The sequence below is a fragment of the Tenrec ecaudatus genome, chromosome 8 (assembly GCF_050624435.1).
Source record: "Tenrec ecaudatus isolate mTenEca1 chromosome 8, mTenEca1.hap1, whole genome shotgun sequence".
Classification (NCBI taxonomy): domain Eukaryota; kingdom Metazoa; phylum Chordata; class Mammalia; order Afrosoricida; family Tenrecidae; genus Tenrec; species Tenrec ecaudatus.
Genome location: NC_134537.1, coordinates 42,345,467 through 42,371,299, shown reverse-complemented (window position 1 = coordinate 42,371,299; position 25,833 = coordinate 42,345,467). Strand labels below are relative to the sequence as shown.

General features: G+C 52.8%; 1 protein-coding gene across 1 annotated transcript in view; it reads right to left on the bottom strand.

Moving 5' to 3' along the window:
* The window catches only part of ITGB5 (integrin subunit beta 5), a 141,256-nt gene that overhangs the window by 24,326 nt on the left and 91,097 nt on the right, over positions 1 to 25,833 (bottom strand). The window contains exon 10 of the mRNA XM_075556310.1: positions 15,879 to 16,308. Coding sequence (XP_075412425.1) covers positions 15,879 to 16,308 — 430 coding nt within the window. The remainder of the gene's footprint in view (positions 1 to 15,878; positions 16,309 to 25,833) is intronic.

Sequence of the window (25,833 nt, the reverse complement as noted above, 5' to 3'; positions counted from 1 at the left end):
GCTGTACAGGAAGAGGAAATGGCCCCTTCCTAGCAGGTGCTATTCTTGGTTCTCTGTTGACAAGCAGGTTAGGGTTACTTAAGGGGCCTCCCCGTGTCCTGACATGTCCCTGTGCTGCCCCGGGACCTCAGAGGATCTTCAAGTCTGGTCTTCATGCATGCACACACCCCCTCACAGTACCCCACCCCCTGACACACACACATGATGGCTTTGGTTCCAGGACAATGGGAGGGCCTGTTACTGCCCCCTAGCTGGGGTTCTCAGCAGGCTCCAGGCACCTGCAGGGCCAGAGGGAAGGGACAGAGAACATTTGGGAAACTTGGTTGGACATCTCTCCTTGGCTTTCCTGAGCCTACAGACACAACAGTATCTCTCCAAGGATGAGCTACTGATTGAAAGACTTACCTACTAGGGCCGCTCCCCATACCAAGGAAACCTAGCTCTCTCTCAGCTCCAGCAGAAAGCCTTCCCCGATCAGCCCGGTCCTGTCCTCCTACCGTCACCTCTCTACTCCAAACCCACTCGGGGCTGATTCGGTCGGGGAAGCATTTGTGAAAGCGTTCTGTCCACTGCACAATCTTGCCCACTCCCCGCCCCCCACCGCCCTACAGGTTCTGGGCAGCAATCCAGCTGCCTCCTCAATAAAGAGGGATAGTACGTTGTCTGCCTCACAGGACTGGGCTGACCGGGGGATTCTTGGTTGCATGCCTCAGAAAACTGTACGGAGCTTGTGTTTACTGCTGCCGGGCGCTGGGTCCTTTTATGCGCTGTTTCTGACCATGCTCTTGTAACACCCACCAAATAGCTAGTGGGGTCCAAGGACGGTCATTATCTAATTTCCTGTCAACTTGAAGCTGTATACAAGTGTAGAGTGGAGTTTAGCCTGTCAACCAGATGCCTCCTCACGGGCGTAGCCTTCCCATAAGGAGGGTCCTGGAAACCTCCCCTCCTCTCTTGGCCTTCACTTTCCTGCATCTCACCCGATTGCTGCCAGAGGCCCTGCCATTGGATCCACATGACTTTGAACCCACCAGCCTGTGATCTCCTGCATTCTATATCATTGCATATGGCTGCGTGAGTCTGAAGAGGGATTTATGGACAAGTATCAGACTTATGGACTTGTTCTGGATTGGTCTGGGATGTTTTCTCGATATAAAATTACTTCTTGATATAAAGTTCTTTCATATACATATATGTGTGTCTGTATTTTTTTCTCTTGTCAACCCAGTCTAACACATCAATGAAAGGTGGATTACCCAATATGGTAAGCACAGGCTGATTTGTGCTTACTGGGTGCTCAGTATCTCTCAGGGATTGGAAATTTGAAAAGTGACTTTGGTTCTGTAGGAAGGTGCTATGGGGTGGGGAGAGGGATGGGTGTGCAATCTTTGATCTTTGATGTGGTGGGGAAAGATTATAGATTAGTAAGCAAGCACAAGCAAGCCTGTGCTTACCATGCTAATTCAGTAATCTACCCCTGGGTGGGACTATGCAAGTGAGGTGCTTGTGTCTCACCAATGGGATTAGATAGCTTGCTGAAAATGCAAATAAAGTCTGTGGCAATTTATGGGGGTAAGGTCCATGCAAATAAGGTGTATGGAACCCTGAAGGGGGATTGGTTAGTGATGCCATCCTGCTAGGCTAGAAATGAGTCATCCCAGAGGCACAGGAGGAGGGCCTCACTCCCACCAAGAAGCAGCAATGGGAATGGAGGGTATCTTGGTATCTTCTGGACCCAAGGTCCCTGTGCTGAGAAATTTCTAGACCCAAGACAGAGACGGAGCGTGTGAAAATACAGAGGTGGCCTAAGAGAGTAAGAAGCTGTGGCAAAGAAACAACAGCAACAGGACCAGAGACCAGTGTGAGAGCAGGGGGCTCCCTGGGGCACGGAGCAAGGTGGTTATAGGTTGATGCACCAGCCCACAAAGGGGAGAGAGTGGAGGACCTGCAGGCCAAGGCTAACTGGTGGGGTGGGCTGCGCCCGGGCACTAGCTGGCATTGCTAGAGAGCGTTGCAATACAGGCCCCAGTGGGGCAGAAACCAGAGCCAGGGTTTAGGGGTTAGGAGGCCAAGAGCCAGAGAGTGGCCTACCAGTGGGCATAACTGAGCAGAGAAGATCCTGATTGAGAACTGCATCCTGCATTTCTTTGTTCCTGAACGGTAACCAGTTCCTTTCCCTTTCAAGGCGTCTTGGAGGCAAAGTTACTAGGCTGTAACCGTAAGGGCGGTGGTGCAAACCCACCATCAACTCCGTAGGGAAAGATGAGGCCGTCTGTTTTCATAAAGATTGACAGCCTCTTGTTGTTCCCTTGTCTCTGGGTTTGTTAACAGCACTTCCTTTCCCCCACCTCCCCCTCTCCCATGTCCCCCCGGAACTGTCGGTCCCGTGGTTTTCTCCTCCAGATTGTTCATCAACCTATTTTATTTAGACAGACCTGCAGAGATAATAACATGCACAAAAACAAGACAGAGCAAACCCAAGCAGCAAAATAAAACAAAATAACAATACCACCAGCAAGCCAATGACAAAAAAACAAAACAAAACCCAATAAGAACGAAAAGGTTATAGGTGGTTCAAGGACTGTTTGTTGGTCTTTAGGAGTGTTTTCCGGTCGAGTCTAATGGGGTGCCAAGCCCCTGCCCCAAAGTCTATTTTTGGTATTCCCTAGGGAATTCGTTGCTCTATTCCCCTTGCTGTTCTGTTCCACACCCTTAGTGTTTTACCTCAGTGGGATGGGATCAGATCGATCGGAATTCCCACACTGTCTCCAGTGTTGTCCCCTGTAGGGCTATGGGTCAGTGAGGGATGTCATGTCTCATAGTAGGGCCGGCCCTATGGTCTTCTCTGTGGATTGGCTGCTCTGAGCGGGAAGCCCACATGGAAGAAGCACACCAGCCTATGCAATCACGAGGTGTTGAAGGGATCAGGTATCAGGTATCAGGCATCATCAGAACAAAAAACTCATATTGTGAATGAGGGGGAGTGTGGAGTGGAGGCTCAAAGCCCATCTGTAGGCAATTGGACACCGCCTTACAGAAGAGTCTTGGGGAGGAGATGAGCCAGTCAGGATGTAGTGTAGCAACAACGAAACATACAACTTTCCTCTAGTTCCTAAATGTTTCCTCCCCCCACCCCCTCACTATCATGATCCCAATTCTACCTTACAAATCCGGCTAGACCAGAGGATGTACACTGGTACAGATAGGAACTGGAAACACAGGGAATCCAGGACAGATGATCCCTTCAGGACCAGTGGTGAGGGTGACGATGTCAGGAGGGTGGAGGGAGGTGAAACCGATTACAAGGATCTACATATAACCTCCTCCCTGGGGGGGGCGGACAACAGAAAAGTGGGTGAAGGGAGACGTCAGACAGTGTAAGATATGACAACATAATAATTTATAAATTATCAAGGGTTCACGAGGGAGGGGGGAGCAGGGAGGGAGGGAAAAATGAAGACCTGATGCCAGAGGCTTAGGTGGAGAGCAAATGTTTTGAGAATGAGGGCAATGAATGTACAAATGTACTTGATACAATTGATGTATGCATGGATTGTGATAGTTGTATGAGCCCCTAATAAAATGATTGAACAAAAAAAAAAAGATTGACAGCCTCGGAAACCTGATCAGTTGGAGTGGACTACAGGGCAGGGCTCCCCTTCTAAGCCCCGAGCTGTGAGTCTGGCCAGTGAGGTCTGTGAGGCTATACAATCAATGGTCCAACCCGGCAGAGCAGTCGTGGCGTCGTGGAAGGGGCAGCTGGTTAGCAGAGTCGCTTGGGGAGAGGGATCTATAGGAACCAGCCGTGGGCTGTGGGTCTCGCCGCTCTTCCTTGGGAAGCTAGAGGAAGTCAGATGCTCCCCAGATGCACGCCGCCTTTACAACTGCCTTTCAGCCACTTCCACTGCTATGGAGACTTCGAGACACTAAAATCTCTTCATGAGAGAGAACAGCCATCGTCCATCACTGGGGTTTCATTTACTGTTTGGATTTTTTAAAGGGGAAAAGCGGCTCTTTTGTTTATTCCTTCCTCCCAATCGTTTTGAAGATCCCACACGCAGCCTCTTACAGCCGTGGACCATGGGTGGGACACAGCTCTGGGTATGAGCTCTTGGACCTTGTCTGGCAGCCAGATGGGGGCGGGAGCAGCAGCAGCTGCTGCAGTGGAGTTGAGCTATTCCTGCGGCTCTGGGGCCTAGAACAGCAAGCAGGGCCGGGCACGCTCAGCTCCCTCACTGCTGGCTTCCTCTATCTCTGCCCCGACCCTCGCAGCTGCCTCCACTGGCAGCCACCATGCCTCTGTCCGCTGCCAGCAGCATCTCCATCAGCGCCCGCAGTGACGGCGACATGATAGACAAGAAGAGTGTTCCCTTAAGGGGTTGAGCATGGCCCCTGTACAACTGCCGAACCCCATAACGTCCTATTTCATAAAACGTAACGTGGACGTTGAGTGGCACGTAGCTGCACTTGAAAGGGAAATGAGGAGGTAAAAGGGGGCCACATGTGATGGCGGGTGGGCGTCAGTGTGGATGGGGAGTGGATCGTGGAGTGAGTGAGCAGGTCTGGGTTCTAAGCTGCGGAGTCAGATCTCCTCTTTTCAGACCCAGGCGGCCTTACACTAATTACCCGTCCCTTGAGGTAACCGGAGGCTCTGCCTGGACACTGCATCCTCCTCCTCACGCCTTTCCCGTCCTTTGGTCTGTCTTTTCTCCCAAGTCCGTTTCCATGCAGCCTCCGGAATCATTTTCCTAAACTTTAAAACCAGGTGCTACAGCTCTTTTGCTAAAATCCTAAACGGGTCCTCCCCACCTGGGGTACAGCCTCCTCCACAGGTATGCTTTGTGTAGAGTAGCGGTTCTCAACCTTCCTCAGGCCGCGACCCTTTCATACAGTTCCTCATGTGGTGGTGACCCCCAACCATCAAATTGCTGTCGTTGCTACTTCATCACTGTCATTTTGCTACTGTTACGAATCGGGCGACCCCTGTGAAAGGCCGTTCGACCCCCAAAGGGGTCTCCACCCACAGGTTGAGAGCTGCTGGTAGGGAGCCTTGCAGAGGGTTGGTGGCCGACCATCCCAGCCAGCCGCTCAGTCTTTCCAGGGGCTGCCCAGAGCAGACTGACAGTCAGCAATGATCAGCGTGTGGCGCCGGAGTCCTGAGGGTGGGCACGCAATGGTAGAAATCAGAAAAGGAACAGAACGGGTTTGGATATTTATGGAACTTATCCCTGAGATAGCTCAAGTTCTTAGCAGCTGTCTGAGAAACCTGCACACACGTTAGGGTAATATAAGGAAAAATCGACGACGGTTCCACTTTCTTTAGCAGGACGGGGTGGGTCATGGCTCAGTAAGGGCTATCCGCTCTGTGCCACACTACTTATGGCTCTTGCCCATTTTCAGATTTCTTCAGCAAAAGGCCCTTCAGAGAAGGAATCCATGGGGAGCATTCCTGCCAGGGCCAGGGGTAACGAGGCAGCCTGGTCAGGGGCAACTGATGGCACTTCCCAGTTGGCAATGCCGACATGTCCCTCATCTATTGTCCCCTATCTGCAGGTTGTGTGATGTGCCTGACCAGCGAACTGGGAGCCCTGCCAAAGAAGGAACGCAGTGTAGATTTAAGCCAAGATCCCCTTACACCTCAGCATCTCTTTGTGAGATGCCACCATTGGTTAGAAAGCAAAGACTCCACTGCCAAAGCAAGAGAGCCCCCTCAAGGGCATCTCTGCCTCTCTAGTCTTGGTACTTGGTACGCTGATGTCCGACGGCCAATCAAGTGACTTGCATTTCACAGTAGGGCGGCAGGGAGAGGCCTTGATCTTTGGCCCATGTCTATCGGCCACACAGCACTTAAGGCAATGAAAGGAAGATGGAGACATACTGTGACCTTCAATGAGCTCACGTTTCCAGCTCCAAAGGGGTCTGGAAACACCTGAGAAGAGCGTCGGTCCTCACCGTGCACCCCGAGAGCACTGACTTATGAAGGCACACCACCTAAAGAAGTAGCTGTACCTCCGGCCAACGCCAAGGGCTGATCCCCACCTGACCCACCAGCCTGCCTTGGGGGACCCGCCTGCTGCCATGGGGTCCATGCTGACTCACTGCAACCCCCTGGCGGTTTCTGAGCCTGTAACTGTTTACGGGAGCAGAACGCCCAGTCGGTCTCCCTCGGAGTGGTTAGGTGGTTTCAAACTGCCAACCACGTGGATGACAGCGTGACGCGCAACCACGACGCCACCAGGGGTCCTGTGGCAGGAACTGCTGGGGACGTTCCCACCACATCTGGAGAGGGGTAAGTCCCCCACCCTTGGTCACTGCAACCGGAGGAGAGGGTTGCTATTTTCAACTGGGACAGCTGTCATGCACTTGAGGCAGTTCCACGGCCACCACATACCCCCCACCCCCAGGTGGCCCATGCGCTGGGGCTGGTGAAGCCCTCTCAGAGGATGGCATTGGCGTGGAATATTACATGTGTGGGCCACACGGAAGGCTGGCAGCCAGGAGCCCAGTCAAGCCCCGAGAAACCTGGGTAAGAGCCTCCCAGAGAAGAGCAGCTGTTGAGGTTTAGGGGAGGTGGGCCTTCCTGGGGCTCCCCATTGATGGGGAGTGAGGCCCATATGCTAGGTTCCCCCACACGGGCAGTAAGGATGACAGCAACGGCAATTTCCCGGCCGGTAACACCAGCTACGTGAATCACTCACATCAAGGCTGGCGAAGGCTTGTTCAAGGAAGGCGGATTCAGCAGAGTCAGGAACCACACCGAGCCCTAAGAAGATCGCTCTGTGCCCTGCATCCAACAGTACTCAGAAAACGACGGCGCCCCAGCCAGTCACGGCTGAGGGAGACCTTCAGGCCTGGGGGGCTGCATCCGTCATGGCCTCTAGTCACCCAGGGAAACTCACTCAGGAAAACAGGGACGGAGTGTTTCCTATAATTCCGATCAAGATGAGGAGCACTTACTGGAGTGAGACTGTGAAAATACAGGCTTTGTGCTTGGGTGGTGGGAGAAAGGCTCAAGTAGGGAGGGCCTTGTGATAGTCCGGGTAGACCAGAGAAGCAAATCCAGGGAGACTGATATGTGTATACGAAAGAGCTTTGTATACAATACCAATTGAATATTGAGAAAATCTCCCATACCAGTCCAAATCAAGTCCATAAATCCGGTATTAGCCCATATGTCTGATACCAATCTATAGTCTCCTTCAGATTCATGAAACACGTGCAATGACATCAAATGTAGGACAATCACAGGCCAGTGGGTGGGAAGTCTTGTGGATCCAGTGGCATGAGCATCTCAGCGCTGGCGGGGGTGGGGTGGGGGGAGGTCTCCACGTGGTTCCTTCAGCTCCAAGGCTCTGACTGCTATCAGCCTCTCTCCATGTGTCTTCTCAACAGGGATGTCTGTCTCACAGGGCATCTGCGAGTGTCTCCCGCCTCCAAGGAGGAATACAGGAGTTCCCAGAATCCTCAGGAGAAGGCCATGCCCACACAGAGGCTTCATTGGCTATATCCTGATTGACAGCGGAGACTCCACCCCTTCACTTGGAATCCTCAAACTGACACCAACTGATGTAATTACCACGGGTCTCAAGCTAATGAAATTCAGTGAAGTCAAGCAGGGAGACAAGGGTTGTCTCCTTGTGAAAGGCAGCACAAAGGCCTGCTGATCCCACTCCGTGGTCAGGGGTCACAAGGAGCCCCATTCCAGATTGTGGGGCCTCAGTTTCCCCACAATGATCCAAGTGGCTCATTCCCAGTTGACCCACGGTGGGATTGGTCCTCTTTAGAAAAGGCCTGAGATCGAAAGCATCCTTCTCTTTCTGGGCTTGCTCACCAATGAGCCTTACTTCATTCCTAAGAAAACCAGCTCGGTAGGCTGTTCCCCACCATGGGGACAGCATCAACAATTACCGAAGGTCTGCTTTCTCCGTTAGAGAACACACTTGCCAGGAGGTCGATTCCTTTTGTTTCTGAAGCTCGGCAAGTGCCTAGAAACAGGAAGCTCAGCTTCCAGCTGGTCACACTCACTGTTGCAACTTCCAGACCCAAGGGAGTACGTGGGTGGAGTTCTTAGGTCAGTGTTCTGAGAATCGTGAATAACACTTCTCTGGAAGCAAAACGAGGCTCCAGTCAGTCCCGTCCCCACCCTGCAGGGAGCACCAAACAGCAGAGGTCTATCATGAACTGTGCCTGCTGAGCCCACCGTTGCAGCCACTGGGACAATTAATTGCGTTGAAGGTCTTCACCTCCTCGCTGACCCTCCTCGCTAGCAAGCATTATGTCCTTCTGCAAGGACTGGTCTCTCCTGACAACAGGTCCACAGTCTGAGACGAGGTCTCACCACCCTCGCTTCTAAGGCACACTGGCCGCACGCCTTCTATGAACTAGGCAAATGTCTAGAGACCGACATGTCAGGGGCGACCCGGGGTGAGAGAAGGGGGGAAGGAAGGCGCATTGGCTTGGGGGATATGGAGCTTCTGTGAATGGGGACTCACTGGGAAGCAACTATGGGGCTGGGGGCGCAACAAGAGGTAGCCAACAGCACTGAGTTGTGTGGCAAACGCAACGTCACACAACTGTATCCTACAAGGAAACGATTTCTTTAAGAAGGTCGGAGTCGTGTCCCCGTGGCAAGAACCAGGAGAAAGAGCTCTGTGCTGGAAGTGTCCGTTTCTGGACCCTTTGCCCACACTATCTCACGGTCACCGAGGGGGCCACGCACCAGTCCCCAGCCATGGGTTTTATGTGGCAGTCTCTTCACCAACCGCAGCTGTGTCATTGCTTATGGAGACTGAGAAGTCCTCTAACAAGTCCTGCTTCCAGGGCCACCATACCCCCAGCCTCCCAAATGGAACAGGACCCTCCTGGGATCCAATGTCACGTAAATCATTAGTATTTATATCAAGCCAGGTGAGAGGGAGCCCTTCCTCCAGAAAATTCTTAGATATTGCATCCTTGATTTTTCCACAAGGCCCCGGTGGGGTGGTGCTGCGGTTACCTGCTGGGCTGCTCATGGCAAGGCCAGCAGTTCGAAACCACCTGCCGCTCCCAGGGAGAAAGATGAGCCTTCATTTCCTGGGAACAGTTACAGTCTCGCAAACGCATGGAGTGATTCTACTCTTTCCTATAGGATCGCTTTGAGTCAGTGTCAACTTGAGGGCAGTCAGTTGGGTTTTTGGTGTTGTTGTTGTGTTTTGCATTTTCAAATAGTACCTGGATAACCATCCACCAACTGAGCACAGGTAAATCAATAGGATACCCTGAGACTGTTTCTGGGCTCTCTCATCTGAGGCACAGAGTGAGGGCAGCTTCACCAAGAAGCCTCTTTGCCCGAGAACTTGAGCCACTCAAAAGGTGCTTTGGCGACCTTGGTCAAGGAAGCGATATTCAAGATGGCCCTGTAACAAGGCATTTAAGAAATATGCCCACTGGGACACAGTGACGGGAGGTACTCCTGTGCCCACAGGCCCGGAATAGCCTCCACCAGGCTACTGATCCTGAATGTGAACATTTATATTTCTGAAAAATAAGCACCAATAAAACAGTGCTGGGAACTAGATCCTAAAACCTATCTAGACAGCTGGTGCCACGACAGGTGTTGCAACTGGCCAGAACCCGAAAGGCTCGGAGCCAGCCCGAATAGCAGAGGGACTTTGCCTGAAGAGTTTGAGTTGAACTTTGCTGAGCCTGCTGGGAAATGTCAGCCCAGACCCAGGCTGCGCATGGCTCCTGGTTCTGGCCCATTAGAAATGACACGCCAGTGCCATTCTCTCTCTCCTCATGTCTGGGAGAGACTAGCAGGCGCTCTTCACCCGAATGACTTCCTTTTCTATATCCGGTCCATTGCCACGAGTAGAATCCAGTTCACAGTGGCCCCATCAGGTTTCCAAAGGCATCAGCTTTACAGGAAATAGAGTACCGTGTATACACACATCCATCTGGAGAGACCAGCCAAGCTCCATCTGAGACAAACTAAAGTCGATGGGAACTTACTTTGATGTACCTTCCGGCTCTCCAAGTCCTGAGACCATAGCGTTCTGTTTAAAGTCTCTTTCTATTTCAGTTTCTCAATATATGAAATCCAAGAAGTTGGCTGATCATGAGTAAAATATTCATGTCACCCTCACCCCCCCCCCCCCCGGGCAGGAATGAGAATGATTTCCACAGTTTACCACAATGGAGTAACTCAAATCCCAAGAAATGCATTGTTTGGTTAAGAGAAACGAACAAAGAACAACTAAGTCCAAGCAAGAATCTTTTACTAAACAGACCAGGCCGTTCTCCTCATATTCAATTACCAAAGGCACTGAGAAAGGTCGGGACTTTATAAGGGTCAAAGTCTATGGATGGAACCATTCTCCAAGTGGTTGCTTCTAACAACTAGGGGGAGACACCACAGTGCCGGTCACAAACCTCCCCACGATACTGTGTGGCAAAAGCAAGGTCGACAAAGCTGAAGTTATCCCAAATCTTAGACCTAACGAGATCCGGTGTTCATTACTGATTTCTATGACTTTGAACACCATCTGGAGCGGATCTATGCACAAACGGGAGTGTCGTGAGTCGGAACCAACTCAACACCAGCAAACAACATGCCACAAGCCTACCCTCTTGTCTTGGCCAGGATGACAGGCCTTTTGTGGATGGAAAAACCATCGAGAACCAAAGGGTTTCTCCAGCACATCTCTACCAGTTCTGGCCCTGACTTCTTCAGTCCCTTCTTCAAGGTCACCTCTCTGCCAGCTTAATGCGTGTGAAGACAGACCACAGCACACATCCCCTTTGAGGTAGAAACTGCAGAGGAAAGGGTGAGGGAAACGTAGAAAACGCTGAAGTCTGCTGCTTGTGAGTCACTGAGTCAGCAACTTCAAGACCAAAATGATCGTTGGAAACCAAGCTTCTCGCGTATGGGAAGTCCAATTGCACACGCAACCCCAAATCTCAAAACCAATATGCATAATTCTGGAGCAGGAACCCTGCGTGGACCACAGGTGCTGAGGAACTGAGGTGTGAACTCCTTGCCCACCATTCACAGCTGCCCCCTGAGCAAGCCTCCCTGCTGGGGAGACAGCAATGTCCAGGGAACTGCCGGATGAGGAGGGTTACCAAGCCCAGCTTGGAGCCGGGCTCCAATTTCAGTCGTGCCTCAATGGCCCAACATACAACAATGACCTCATTCCCCAAACTCTTCTCCCCAGGAAGGCTTAGATGGTGTCACCTTTTAATTCCTTGTTGCTTTTCAGTATCTGACCTTTGGAAGCGAAGGAAGAGAGGACTCTATTTGGGGGTAGGGGTAGGGGTACAATGGCGAGAGCCCACATGTTCTAATTAATGATCTATAAAAATAGTTCCACTTCAAGTTCTTCACAGGATACAACAGATGAAAAAAGTCGCAACATTTTATACAACATACACACACACTAACTGTATTAGTTGACTAAAGAAACAAATTCATAGACCCTCATATGTGGATAAGAAAGAGCTGTCATATAAAAGAGCAATTGTCTATTGAGAAAACACTTCAGTAAACTGGATGGCCATTCTGACCTCTGGCTAGCCAAAGAAGAAAGCATACCATGAGGCAGAGGTCAAACAAGTATCCGTGCTCCGTCTTCACAATTTGTTTCTCTAATACCCCAATCCCAAGGTACCATATGTCCGATACCAGTCCATAAATTCCTCTTTAGACTCACGTAGCACATGCAATGATTCTGAATGCAGGAAGATCACAGGCCAGTGGGTAGAAGGTCTTGTGGATCCAGTGGCAGTGGAAGCATCTCAGCGCTGGCACGGGTCTCCTCCAGCTCTCTGAGTGTCTTGGCAGCAGGAAAGGGAAGGCAGAGATCGACTGGGTCTGACCTCCAGTGAGCTATTTATCTCCGTTGCACTTCCAAATGAGGCCATCAAGCTGTGAGCTGGTTGACAGGCTTGACTCCACCCATTCGTTCAAGTTGACAGATTATGTAACTTGCCATATTGACTTAAAAGGAAAACCGCTTGGAAGGAGATATAACTTCTTAAACCCGAATGATGAAGTTATGGATGGATGGCCCCCTTTCTTTCTGTAGACCCCAGAGTGTTCTTGCGTGCGGAACCACCCTCTAGCTCCCGGGGCAGGTCATTCTTCCCACTGAGCACACGGTGAGGGAGGGGCGGGGGAAGACTTCTTGTCTGCTTTACCAGCTGGTCCAAATTAATCCTGGTCACCAAGAAGGAGGCAGGCAAAACCGTCAGACTGACCACATTGCCAGTAATTTCCCTGATTTAAAAATTCTTAGTGAATGCATGTGGCTTTTCCACTGGGGGCACTCCATCTCAGTCACCCCAGGCAAGTTAGTGACTTGAAGCATCATTCAGCTGGGAGCCTCACGGATTTGGCTTTGCCCCTGCCCCGTGACATGTGAGACGCTCCCAATGCCGCAGGATTGCGTGGGGATGGGGGGAGTGACACAAAAAGCGCCCAGGGGCTTTTGGACGGACCATCTGGCAGAATTCTGACATGTGAGAGGCACTCAGAAGCACTGTGGGAACAGCCACAGAAGATTCTTGCTTCCCAGGCGGCAAGCCCCTCACACCTCGCCTCCCACCTTTCCCAGGCTCTGCTCTAGTCTCTGAGAAACAGCATCTTCCAGGCAGGGGACCTAGTAGACACGCTAGGCACTGGGGCAGGGGCTCCATGACAACACCTCCTTCAGGCCTCAGGAACCCCAAAACACGTGCTGTGGGCCCATTGCTAGAGACAGGACATTTGAAGCGCAAGACAACCAATGTCATATGCTGGTGACCTGTGGGGTCAGACCTGCGTGTGGTGGTCTGGCCTGGAGGCCTTTGGTCCTAGGCAGCCCGGAGATGCAGGTTTTTTGGATGAAAATGTATCAGAGCATTATTTTGGGAAACTGAGGGGGAATTAGAGGGTCCATTCTGTGATAGTATCTTCTTATCTCTCTCAAAGCAAAGTACTGCTGAAAGCTGATTCCAAGAATGGATGATGTCTAGAAGGTGTGTGTGGGGTGCTGGCATTTTTTCAGTAGAGCACAGTGATGTCCAGGGGCAAGGTCAGCTCCTCCCTCACCCGGGGCACCAGCTGCAGCCCCCCCCCCCCCCGCTGTGGCCCTGGGTGGTAAAAGTGTCAGTATCCAGCCAGTCCTCCTTCAGTGCCAGGTAATGTGCTAACTGCTATCCAAACACCCTCTTAATCTTCGCAGCAACCATCCCTCCATGTCACATAGGCAACCTGCGGTGTTCATGGACCTAGAGCAGGCCTGCCTGCTCCTACACTGTGGTAGTTACATGAGCTGGTGTCAATTTGGGACTTGAGAGGATTAAGAGTGAAGGGGTGGAGTCTAGTCTGTCAATCAGGTGAGAGCCAATGAGGCCTGTGTGGGCATGGCCTTCCCCTGAGGGTTCTGGGAATTCCTGGATTCCTCCTTGGAGGCAGAAGAGACACTCTCTCCCTGCTCACTCCCTGAGAGACATGCTACTGACCAGACACATGGCACTAGCTGATAGAGCCCATGCCCTGGGAACTGCAGGAGCCACATGGAGACCCCTGCCAGTGCTGAGATGCTTCTACCACCATGGGATCCACAATACATCCACCCACCTGCCTGTAATCTTTCTGCATTCGGCATCATTGCATGTGTTTCACGAGTCTGAGGAGGGCTTTATAGATTAGTATTGGACATAAGGGCTAAAATTGGATTTATGGACTTGATCTGGGATGGGATGTTTTCTCAACATTCAACTGCTCTTGTACATAAACCTCTCTTTGATATACACACAAGTGTCTATGGATTTCTTTCTCTAGTCTACCCTAACACATCACCCACTAAGCCTTCTAGGGCCATGCAGCGAATGCCAGACTATCCCCACCCTGGCGATCGTCCCCAGTCCTCATCGGAGAAAAAGTCAGTCCTGTGGTGCCTTTGGCACATTCAGCCCTAACCCTCGCATCTGGCTCACTCCTCTGTGACATCTGCTTTCCCAGAGCAACCACGGCAGTGCCATCCTGGTCGCCACACACCCATGGGCGTCCTCAAACTCACTTCTTCATGTGGTTCTCCAAGAAGTCCCGCCTGCAGACCCCTGAGGTGTCCCCCTCAGCCCAGATGGTGACTCCTGCCACGGGGACACATCAGGGATGCTGCCCCCATCTGTCTCACGTGCACGTGTTTCACCCTCCCTCAGCGCCCACACGTCCCATCTGAAGACGGTTCCAGAGGCGGAGACTCTGCAGCCATGGAACACGCACTTGAAGGAGGAAGAGCAAGAGCCCCGCCCACGCTGCCTGCAGAAGTCACGGCCTGGAACCCAAAGGCCCCTTTGAGACCAGATTTTAAGGCGTCTCAGCCGAATGTGGCTCCGGAAAGGGAAATGCCAGCCCGCGTTTAACCTGAATCCATGTTGAGTCCTGTTCTTACGTCAAGCCCTCCAGCGGGCACCCAGAAAGCTGGCTTGGTTCTGTAGTTCCTTCAAAAATGTAAACGTCTCAAAAGTGTTTCAAGGAGAAGAACCGTGCAAGCCTTCTACCGGTGCCTTCTCGGAAGCGGAGGGCCAGGAGGGAGCTCGGCTGCACTGTGGCTGGGCCTGCTTTCCCCTGCCTCTGGGCGGCGGGCCGCGGGGCTCACGGAGAGGGTCCCAGCTTCACAGGGCCAGCCCAGGTGGGAACAGGGAACAGCAAAGCCGACTTCTGATCGCAACCGGTTCTCATGTGGAAGGAACATCACTGGGAAGCAAGCGTCGAGTGTCCAACAAGGAAGAATTTTACACGTGCCTGGGGTAGGCGGGCGAACAGCGCCCTAAAGATACCCTGTCTTCATCCTGTGCATACGCTAGCTCGTGTGGTCAAGAGGGAGTCTTCAGTCATCTACTGGCAGCAGAGACTAAGTAGTGGTTCTCAACCTTCCAAATGCTGCGACCCTTTCATAGAGTTCCTCATGTTGTGGTGAACCCTCCAACCATAACAATATTTTTGTTGCTACTTCATCATTGTCGTTTTGCTACTGTTGTGAATCGGGTGACCCCTGTGAAAGGATCATTCGACCTCCAAAGGGGCCGAGACCCACAGGTTGAGAACCTATGGGTAAAGGAAGACGCTGGAGAGGGGAGGTTGTCCTGGATCATCTGGTGGGTCCGACGCAATCGCAAAGGTCCTTATAAGACAGGAGGGTCTGAGAGATGTGACAACTGAGGCAGAGGACACTCAGAGGGAGGCTGCAGGCCTCAGTGCACCTGTCTGAAGAGGGAGGAGGGGGCTACGAGCCAACGACTGCAGACAGCTGGTAGAAGCTGGCAGAGACAGAGAGAGCTACCAGAGGACTGCAGCCCGCCGACACCCTGACTTTTTAGCCAACTAGGCCTCGTTTTGAACTCCCGATCTCTAGAGCTGTGATGGAATGAACCTGTGTGTGTTAAGCCACTGAACTGGCCATGATTGGTTACAGGAGTGGTAGGCAATGCCTAATGGGAAGCAGCCTCTACTGGGCTAGCTGAACTTCCCGTCCCAGGAAGTCATCAAGAAGAAGTGAACCTTTCAGGTGCACCATGCGGGCGATTCTTGCCTCAGATGGGGAGAAAGCTTGGACAGCAGACTTCCCCCTGGTTCTGAGAGTCTGCATTCCATGGCGGTGCCTGGTCTTGCTTTGTATTTGACATGCTGGTCCCCGCCCGCCCCAATGCCTGAGGTGGGGAAGGCGTGCCCACTGCTTTTCCCAGGACATCAGTGGGAGTGGCGTGTCCATCACCACCCTGAGCCGGCGACTCTCCCTGGCACAAGAGCCAAGGAAGTGGGAGGAGGGGCAAAAGGCAGGCTCCGGGGGATGCCCTGTTGGCGCCTGGGCCCATGGCTGGCTCCGAGCCCACCTGCCTGCTGGGACGCCTACCTGAGCAGAGGACGCCCTTGTTCCTGGCACAGGAGAAGTTGTCGCACTCGCAGAAAGGCCCGTAGATCTTGCCGAACTCGCTCTCGAAGCAGGAGCACTGGTTACAGCTGCACTCGCCGCGCCCGCTGCACAGGGGCTTCCCCTCGGCCTCCCGGCACAGGTTCTGGTACACGCTCTGGTTCTCCCCTTCCTGGCACTCGCAGCGGGTGCCCAGGTGGCTGGGGTTGCACTCACACAGGCCGCAGACGTAAGTCCCGTTGCCGCTGCATCTGGCGCTGCCTGGCTCCGGCCGGGCGCTGCAGCTGCATGTGCATTGGTAGGCGAGCCCCACCTCCAGGCTGTCCCGGAAGCCCACAGGCCGCAGCGTGAACCTCTGCTCCACGTTTCTCCCTGGGCAGCTCCGGGCCTCCACCGAAACATCAAAGGTTGCCTGGGCAGAAGGAAAAGAGGGGACATCATGACCATGTGTGTCAAGGGGACGTCGACCTTGGCCTCCCAGTCACCAGCAGCTCCATTGCCTGAAGGCTCACAGCCAAAGCCAATGGCTGAGCAGGGCTGCTTGACCCAGCCTTCTGCACGCGTGCGTGTCCGTACACACACACACACACACACACACACACACACACACACACGCTGAGCCCCTGAAGTGACTCAAGAAGGAAGAGACCAAGAATCACGGATGTGTCTAGTCTTAAGGAGACCTGGTGGCATTGGGCTGCCAACTACAAGATCCCTGGTTCAAGCCCACCAGCTGCTCCTCAGGAGAAAGCTGAGGCTGTCTGCACCCATCAAGATGTACAGGGCTGTCCAGGTTATGATTGGGAACTCACTCGACGACACTGGGTGGTTTGTCAATGAAGGGAGTGTTCAGTGCACTGGTGCTGAGCAGCACCGTGCTGCGGCCTTTCATGTTCATCATCTGCTGGGCTGCAACCCCAAGGTCAGCAGAGAATGAGGCCTACTACTCCCATTGAAAGTTACAGTCCCAGAAACCCACGGGGCAGCTCTACCCTGTCCTATAGGGTCGCTGTGATCTGAACCAAACTCACTGCTGTTGAGTTGATTGTGACTCATGTCAACCCTGCAGGGCAGAACTGCCACTGAGTTTTTGAGACTGTAGCTCTACAGGTCTAGAAAGCTTCCTCTTTTCCCCTTAGAGCAGATGAAGGTGGTTTCGAACTGCTGCCCTCGTGGTCAGCAGCTCAATGTGTTACCAACTATGCCACCTTTTAACCCTCACTGCCCCGAAGAAATGGGCTCGTGCAGAAAGGCCAAAGGAAGCAGGTAAAGGCTCACCCGGCTCCTTTCTCCTCTTCCTCCTCCACCTCCTCCTCCAACCTCCCTATCCCCCTTCTGCCCTCTCCTCAGCCTTGGCTGCACTATAGAGCTCTCTCCTACCCCACCCCACTTTCAAAGTCTTTTGATCGTGTGTAGCTGCTACCGCAAGTTGGCGGTTTGAAGCAGAGAGGCGTGGGAAGAGGCCTGGTGTACTTCGGAAGCACCTGCCATGGAAGACCCTACGCAGCAGTGATTTGCTCTGACCCTCCCAGGGCCACTCTGAGCAGAATCCACGAGGCAGCAGCCGGCCCTGGTTCCCCTTGTGCCCAGTGCTGTAGATGCAGCAGTCACAGTGGTGCCGCCTGAACCCATGAGCTCTGGGGGGTGAGCGCCCACCCTGGAGGGCATCAGGACTCGGGCCAACTGCCCAGCTCTTGATGGGCAGGTGTCCTCTCTGCTGGAAGACAGATGAGATGACCAGTCCTTCCAGCTGGTCTGACTCCACAGGTATACCCCGAGCATCTCTGTGCCCCACGTTCACCTCCGCAGTGGTTCCCACAGCTGAGCCTTTTACTGACAGCCCCTGGCCCTGATGGGCTGGCTGCAGGGCTCCCTCGGAAGACACATGCCCCATACCTGCAGACCCTTTTTCTCTACACAAAGGAAGCAGGCAAGGGAGTGTTGCCAACTCCCCAGGCTTGCCTTGGAAACGGGAAGAAAGGTGGACCTGGCTGGGGCGCAGCTGGTGGCGCGGTGAGGTCCCACATGGCTGGGACGAGGGCAGCCAGGACGACGCCTGGCTCTATGGCCCAGGATATGGAGCGGAACTCCTCCATCTGTCCCTCCTCCTCCTCATCCTCCTCATCCTCCTCCTCCCCCTGAGAAAAGGAACCAGGCGGGGCTCCGATCACTCAGCATCCCCCTCAGAGCAGTGCTGTGTCAGCCCTGTGGAAACCCACAGACTGGCTGCACGGATATCCTGCTAAAACGCCACCGCAAACCACTCGGCTGTGAGTGAGGGTGGGGCCCACTCGTGCCTGGGGCGGGGAGCACCTGACCCTGAAGGTGAGCCGGGGGACAGAGGTTGAGTCTGCCTCCGGAGTCCACGAGGCCATCACAGAAGGCTAGCCCTTTCTCTGATGGTTCAGCAGCTCTGCCAGGTAGTCAGGCAGTGAGATCCCACAAATGAGAGTCAAGGGCAGGGTGGGGATGAGCACCTTGCCAGCGGCCCCCTCTGGTGAGCAGGCCGCACACCCAGGATGGGCTAAGGGCACAGTCCCTGGGTTTTCCTGCTTCTGAGGCCCCGAGAGGAGAGTGATTCGCCCTGAAGTGACCATCTGCTAACAAACTTCGCTGGACCTGCTCAATGAAAGAACCTTTAGAAATGGATGACACTGCAAAAGTGGAACCTGGACCAGCAGCCTAACGCATTTCATTCTCAAATAGGTGTGGGGAGTGCCCTTCTGCGAGCAGGAGCCTCCCCCAGGAAGAGCTGCCTGCGTGGAGGCGCTCCCGGCAGACGCGTCTGCGCTGGGTTTAGGAACACATGCTGTGGGTGTGGCCAGGAAAGTGAGGTAGACCTGGTTTTCAAGCAGGCCTGGGCATATGCTCCCGGCCCAGCCTAGCTCAGTGGCAGGAGAGCAGGCCTTGCAGGGCCTGGGAAGGCTATTAAAAGCTCTCGGGGACCAGGAGGACGGCCTGTTTTCCCGCTCCTCATTGAGGGTAGGATTTTCTGATTTCCCCCATGGGATCAGAAAAGAATCCCAGATGGATGGAATGCAAGTTCCTTTGCCTTGCTCCCAAGATCACCAGGGAGGCCAACTGATACTGAAGGCTCCCAGTTTCCGGAGACTCTCCAGTCTCTCACGCCAAGATTCCAGAGGCCCCTCAGACCCTCTCGTCTTGTTCTCCAAGCCTCATTGCGATGCCTCTGGTTACCCCTCAGGGCTGTAGGCCGAGCCGCCCTTTCAAAGAGCTGCTCAGCCCCCACCCCAACCCCCCATACCCAGAGCTGAGCAGATGCCAAGTCCACTCGGAGCTCAACGAGACAAAGCCCCGGGGATGGGCCGAGGGTATACAGCTCCAGAGGGGTGGCAGGGCCACCGTGGGAAGCCATGACAGGGGCTCACTGGGCCCTTTGTGCTAGCCACACGACTGGCCACTTGCATACTGATTTGTCAGAACCACCTAATGAGAAAACCAATTCCCAGTGGCCAGGCCCACTCATGAAGAAGGATTCAGGAAAAAGCGAAACTCATGGGAACAGAGAATCTCATGGCAAGTCTGGCTCTCCAGGTTTACGAAGTGACGGTTCTCTTGGAGGACATCTTTGTCCCTTAAAACTCCTGGCGCCTGCCCTGCTCCTTGACGACAGATCTCTGAACCCAGAGGAACACGATCAAGTCACAGAAGCACCAACTGAACTCACTGCCACCAGGTCGATTTTGACTCATCGCTTATACAGGGTTTTGGAGACTGTCACTATTCACAGGGGCTGACAGCCTCATCTTTCTCCCCTGAGCAGATGATGGGTTTGAACTGCCGACCTTGTGGTTAGCAGTTCAAAATTCACCCACATCACCACCAGAGCTCCTATACAACCTATAGCATAAGCTCCCCTCCGACAGGATACGACCTAGCTGGCTGAAACTTTAACCCTCTTGTCCTGCTATCCATCGGAACCATGCCACCCCCCAAACGAGTTGAAATCCCAACCCTTGGATGTGTGAATCTGAACCTCTTTGGAAGCAGGTGGTTTTCTTATATGTTAAGGAGGCCAAATACCAGTGTAGGGTGGGTCCTAAACCCAATCACCTCTGAGTTACAAAATCTGTTGGATGGATTTCAACTCACAGCAGAGCTGAGCTGCTGGCTCAATTATGAAAGCACAGTAGACAATAGACACAGACGCATCTCTAAGTGCAGGGATTGCTGGCAGCTACTAGAAGCTAAAACAGACAATGAAGGAGCCTCCCTTAGAATCATGCCCAGAACCACTTCTTGCCTTCTGAACCGTAAGATTACATTTCTGTTCTTCAGAGCCACGCACAAGCAGTATTTCTATTACGGCCGCACTAGGTCACTAGGATGTGTCCCAAGGCTGCCTTCCCCATCCCTATGTGCGGGCCCCTGGGCCACCTGATGACACCACTACCCCTGTCCACTTTTCTTCCAACCCATTTCTCTAGGTGAATGCCCCAGCCCTTCAGCTATGCCCTGTACCATCCGTCCAGCCCCCCATCACTCTCTGACTTGTGCACGGCCTGCCCCACCTAGGCATCCGAGAATGGAACCCACTTGCCAAACAGTGGCCAGATCCTTTCATAAGCAAATTTATCCTACTCTGGCTCAGCTTCAGCCCCAGCTCGGATCACTCTGCCCCCAATCCCTACCCCCTCCTCTTAAAATACCGCCCTTCACCCTCGGTTGTTTTCACCACACCTTTCACCTTGCTCTGTCTATGTGCTACACACCCAACGGGCCCAGCCGGGCCTCCAGCTTACAGCTGGAGAACTAACACCCAGCCTCTGAGCCTCAGCTCACACCCACCCCACTCTGCCCTCTGCATCCTCCCAGCACCCCCTGGGGCTGACTTATTTGCATGTTTATTCGTTCTTATCTTCTTCATCTTTATATCCTGGGTGAGCATCTGGCACGCCACCAGTTACTGAACGTGACTGGACTTCAGCAGGGCCCGTGGCCAAGCTGTGAAATGTACGACCTTGGAACAAGGGGAGAAGCCCGCCAGAAAACTCTTTGAAGGAAGACCGTTCAAGCTGAGGGGTGAGACAGTAGGCTTGTCTTTTGGCCCAGAAGAGAATCAGGCTGGTGCCAACTGGTAGGATCCTCTCCTGTCTCAGGGATCAGAGGCATGGGCAGAAGCCTCTTCTTCAGCAAAAAATGGACTTGAGGCGAAGCCTCCAATGCCGCCCCAACCAGAGTAGGCTTCACGGCATGCAGCGTAGGAGGTCCGACAGGGTTCTGGGGCTCAGAAAGGACCCGAGCTTGGTTTAAAGCTCTGCTGTTGCTATCTCAAGGAGCCCTGGTGGCATAGAGGGTTATGCACGGAAATGCTAGCGACAAGGCCAATAGTTCAAGCCCAGCAGTCTCTCAATGGGAGAAAGATGAGGCTGTCTACCTCCATAAAGAATTGATCTTAAAAAAAAAAAAGGACTAGTCTTGGAAATCCATGCCAGCAGTTCTACTCTGTCCTGTAGTGTCGCTATGAGTCAATAGCAGTGAGTTTGGTTTTGCTTTGACAGCTACCTTGAAAATCATAATAATTTTTTAATAAGGGTCCTGCATTTTCACTTCAGAAAAAGACCCGTAAGCCCATTGTGGTGGAGTCCAGTCCGACTCACGGGGACCCCAGGGACGACAGATCGATTGGAGTTCTGTGGGGTTTCTTGGCTGTGACCTTTATGGAAATGGATGATCAGCCGTAGCTCCCGCTGGGATCAACTCATCCACTGTTCTCAAATCGCCAAGTACGAATCATTCTCGCCTCCCAGGGGCCACCTTCTATGTTGTAGCCAAGTCACAATGACCATACAGAGTAGAGCAGAACTGCTGCACTGGGTTTCCAGGGCTAGAACTTCACTGCAGCAGGTGGCCATACCTGTCTCCCATGGAGCAGCTGGTACGTTCGAAAGGCCCACCTTTCGGTCAGCAGCCCAGTGCTTACCCAGGGCCGTCAGCAGGCTCTTTCACATGTGGCCTCTCTAAATACGCAGCCGGTTCTGCCCAGGCCCATCCAGGCTCAGGAAAGTGCACCTCTGTGGCTCGGTGTGGCCCTTGTAAGCAGCATAACATCCAACTTGGGCTGCCGAGCACAGCAGCAGCTGCCCTGGGCCAGCCTGTCTTTATCCACAGATGCGGTAGTTTCATAATCTGCTGTCCATTTGAGACTGAAGAGGGAAGGGGCGGAGTTTGGCCTGTCAATCAGGTTGCAGCTTGAGGAGCTCATTTGGAGGTGCTAAGGAGATAAATAGCTCACTGGAGGCGGGACACACACTCACCCCTGCAAGATACAGGGGTGAAGACACATGGAGCTACACTAGAGCCCTGGAGCTGGAGAAGCCATGTGGAGACCCCTACAAGCGCTGAGATGCTTCCACTGCCACTGGATCCACAAGACCTTCCACCTACTGGCCTGTGATCTTCCTGCATTCATGTGTTGCGTGAGTCTGAAGAAGAATTTATAGGACATGGCCTAATATCGGACTTACGGACTTGATCTGAGCTGGGCTGGGCTGTTTTCTCAATGTTCAATTGCTCTTGTAGATAGAGCTTTCTCTTATACACACGAGTGTCTAGGAATTTGTTTCTCGTAGTCAACCCAGACTAATTAATACAAGAGAAAACAAAGGCCTCACAGCCCTTGCAGGAGACCAGGGGTCATGCGGCTGCGGCCTTTGGACAGGAGACAGCAACACAAGAAGAGGGTGAAGAAACAAACGATCCCCTGTGGAGGCTTGCCGTGGGCCCCTCTGCGGTTAGGACCTGGCCTCGGCCTATCAGAGCAGGAGGAAGGCTCTGGCCAGCCTCACACAGAGGAACCGGCAGGGGGCGGCACCTTCCTCTCACACGGCTCCAGGGCTCTAAAACCATTCCTATGTGTTGGGAGCGGTCCCTTTGAAACTCCCTTTGCGTTTTCTGAGTCAGGTCTCTCTCCCTCTCTCTCGATAGATAGATAATATAAAAGATCCTAGCCCAAGTATTCCCGGGGAAAAAAATCAAAATCTGGACACTCAGAAGGTCCACATCGATATGGCAATCATACCACCTGTGTTAGTCTGAGTACATCAGAGAAACAAATCCACAGAAACTCATGTATAAGAGAGAGTTTTATATAAAGGCTATGTGCACATCAAGAAAACATCCCAACCCAGTGCTCCCCAAGCCTACAAGTCCAACATTAGCTCTTATGTCCAACATCAATCCATAAAGTCCTCCTCCATCTCACAGAACGCACGCAATGATGCCAACTGTAGGAGGAAAGCCGAATCAGTGAACGTGTTAGCATCTCAGCACTGGCAGGGGTCTCCACACGGGTGCTCCAGCACGCAGGACTATATCAGGGTAGGTCCAGGGTAGGCTTCTCCTTGGGAATGTCTTGCAGGAAGTGACCCTTACCAGCTGAAGCAGGAAATTGGCTAAGGCAGCTGCACCCTGGTCCGACCATCAGAAAACAAGAGACCCAAGAACTTGAAAGGCGAGGCTCACTGAGCCATTTATCTCTCCACCCTTCAATTAACCCCACAGGTGTTTATCGGCCAGGTTGGCACAATAAACTTTAACTATCTCAGCACCTATTGATTTTTTCCCCCAGAAGATTTCAGTTTTTGAAATATACAACTCTCACAGCACAGTCTTTACATTTCAAGTTCTTATTTTACAAAATAGTACACCATTTTGAAAGAATACTGCTTCAATCATGATCTGAAACACTTGTCCAAAAGCTCACAAAGGTCCCCAAAAGATGCACGGTGTGATGACATGCTGAGGGCCAGGCCTTACTCATATGAATAAATACTAATGCTCTATACCTGGAGCCAGCAAACGGTGGGCTTTAGTGGCCTGTTTGTGCACAGCCGTGAGCTAGCCACAATTTATGTGTTTTTTAAAAAGGGGTTGCTTGGGGCTGGTTTTACTTTCAAAGTGAGCGAGGCGAAGGGAACAGCACGGGCCCAGCATCCGCCAGTCACACGTTTGAGTCCTGGTGCGTGCTGTGCGGCTCACCAGCTGGGGTGCGGGTGGGGGAATAAGGACCCTTGACTAGTTGCTCAGCTGAGCCTCGCTTATGCATCTACATAAAATGGGGAAATGCTGACTATCTTCAAAGCTGCTGTGGGGAGCTCAGAGTATCGGCAAAACTCTTAGTACAGTAAGGGGTGCCCTGTAAAAGCCCCAACCAAACCCACTGCCACAGTCAATTCTCACTCAGATCACCCTACAGGGCAGAGGAGGGCTGTCCCGTTAAGTTCCCAAGGCTGTAGATATATATTTTTTAAGATCATTTTATTGAGGGCTCTTACAGCTCTCATCACAATCCATACATCAATTATATCAAGCATATTTGTACTTATGTTGCCATTATTATTTTCTAAACATTTACATTCTATTTCAGCCTTTAGTATCAGCTTCTCTTTTTATTCTCCCTCCCCTCCTCCCATCCTCGTGACCTCTTGATAAATTGTTATTTTCATATATATCTTACACCAATTGCTGTCTCCCTCCACCCCATCACCCCACCCCCATCCCCATCTTCTCCCTACCCTCCTGGTATCCCTGTTTCTGTTCCTGAGGGTTTATCTGACCTGGATCTGCGTGCGTGAGCTCTTACCTGTACCTGTGTACATGCTCTGGCTTAGCCCCCAGTGACAGGCAGCACTGGGGTCATGGTAGTGGGGGGTGAGGAAGTCTCAGGGAACCAGAGGACTAGTGTGTGTTTCATAGGTGCTTTACTTAAGGCTGCAAATCTTTAAAGAGACAGCCTCATCTTCCGTGCACCTAGCAGCCCAACTCGTTATAGGCTACATGCTCAACAAACAGCATCCACAAGGGGATTAACACATGAATAATGAGGGGGGAATGAGGTGAGAGGATGACTTGATTTGGCGTGAAGGTGAAGAGGCCTTGGTATGACTTGGTATACGTCCATCACTTATTGGCTGAATAACCGTGGGTAAGGCCCAAATCCCAGACCGCCCATCGGCAGAGAGGGTGGCGCCATGGTCCCCTGTCCAGCTGCAGGTTGGGTGACATGCCCTAACAGCCCATGAAGGCCCTCCCCAAGCTGTATTCTCCCCAAGCGGAGGGCTTTCATTGCTTTCTTGTTCTGCTTTAAAAGCCTGATCCAGACCCAAACTCCCTGCCCCGCAGCCATGTGATTCAAAGCGACCCCGTAGGGCGGGGCAGAACTGCCCCTGTGGGTTTCTGAGACCGGAACTCTTCACGGGAGTGGAAAACCACGTCTTTCTCTCAAGGATCGGCTGGTGATTTAGAACTGCTGACCTTGTGGTTAGCAGCCCAGTACATAATCACTATGTCACCAGGGTTCCTATGCGTCCTGCAATGAGTCTTTAAAATAAGGTTGCTGGCTTCAGAGTCAGAAAGGCTGGCTTTGAATCCCCTCCCTGGTACTTGGTCATTGAATGAAACTCGGGCCTCCTGTTAGATCTCTCAGAGGGAGGGATCTACCTCAGTCCTTGGCTCCGCGTGAGAAAGAATTCACGCCGAAGCCTGGTTTGTGATCCAAGTGAGTTTTATGAGCGTTAGAAGTTTCAGGCTTACACAGGCACCTGCAGGGCTGCTCACGAACCTGCAGCCTGCCTGGAAACTGCTCGCAGTCACGCGGTCGACTCCGGGCTCCTGCCTTTTCAATTATTCTGCAGGGAGACGTGGTTGACCCCATTGGCTGAATTGAATTCACCTGGCCTAGGTGGGCCAATCCAGGTGCAGCGCCCACCCAGGTGTACCTGGTGGGAAACCTGAACCTCTGAGCATGTGCAGTGTGCCACTCCTTTGTTTCTGCAGCTCGGACCTCTGGGCATGCGTAATGGACGCCCCAGCGCCCACGCTTGACTACCTAACACTCCCGTTCTCACCTGTCAGTGTAGAGAACACCCTTCCTCACAGGAGAAGGGGCAGGGCCCGCTGCAGTGTGGCAACCATC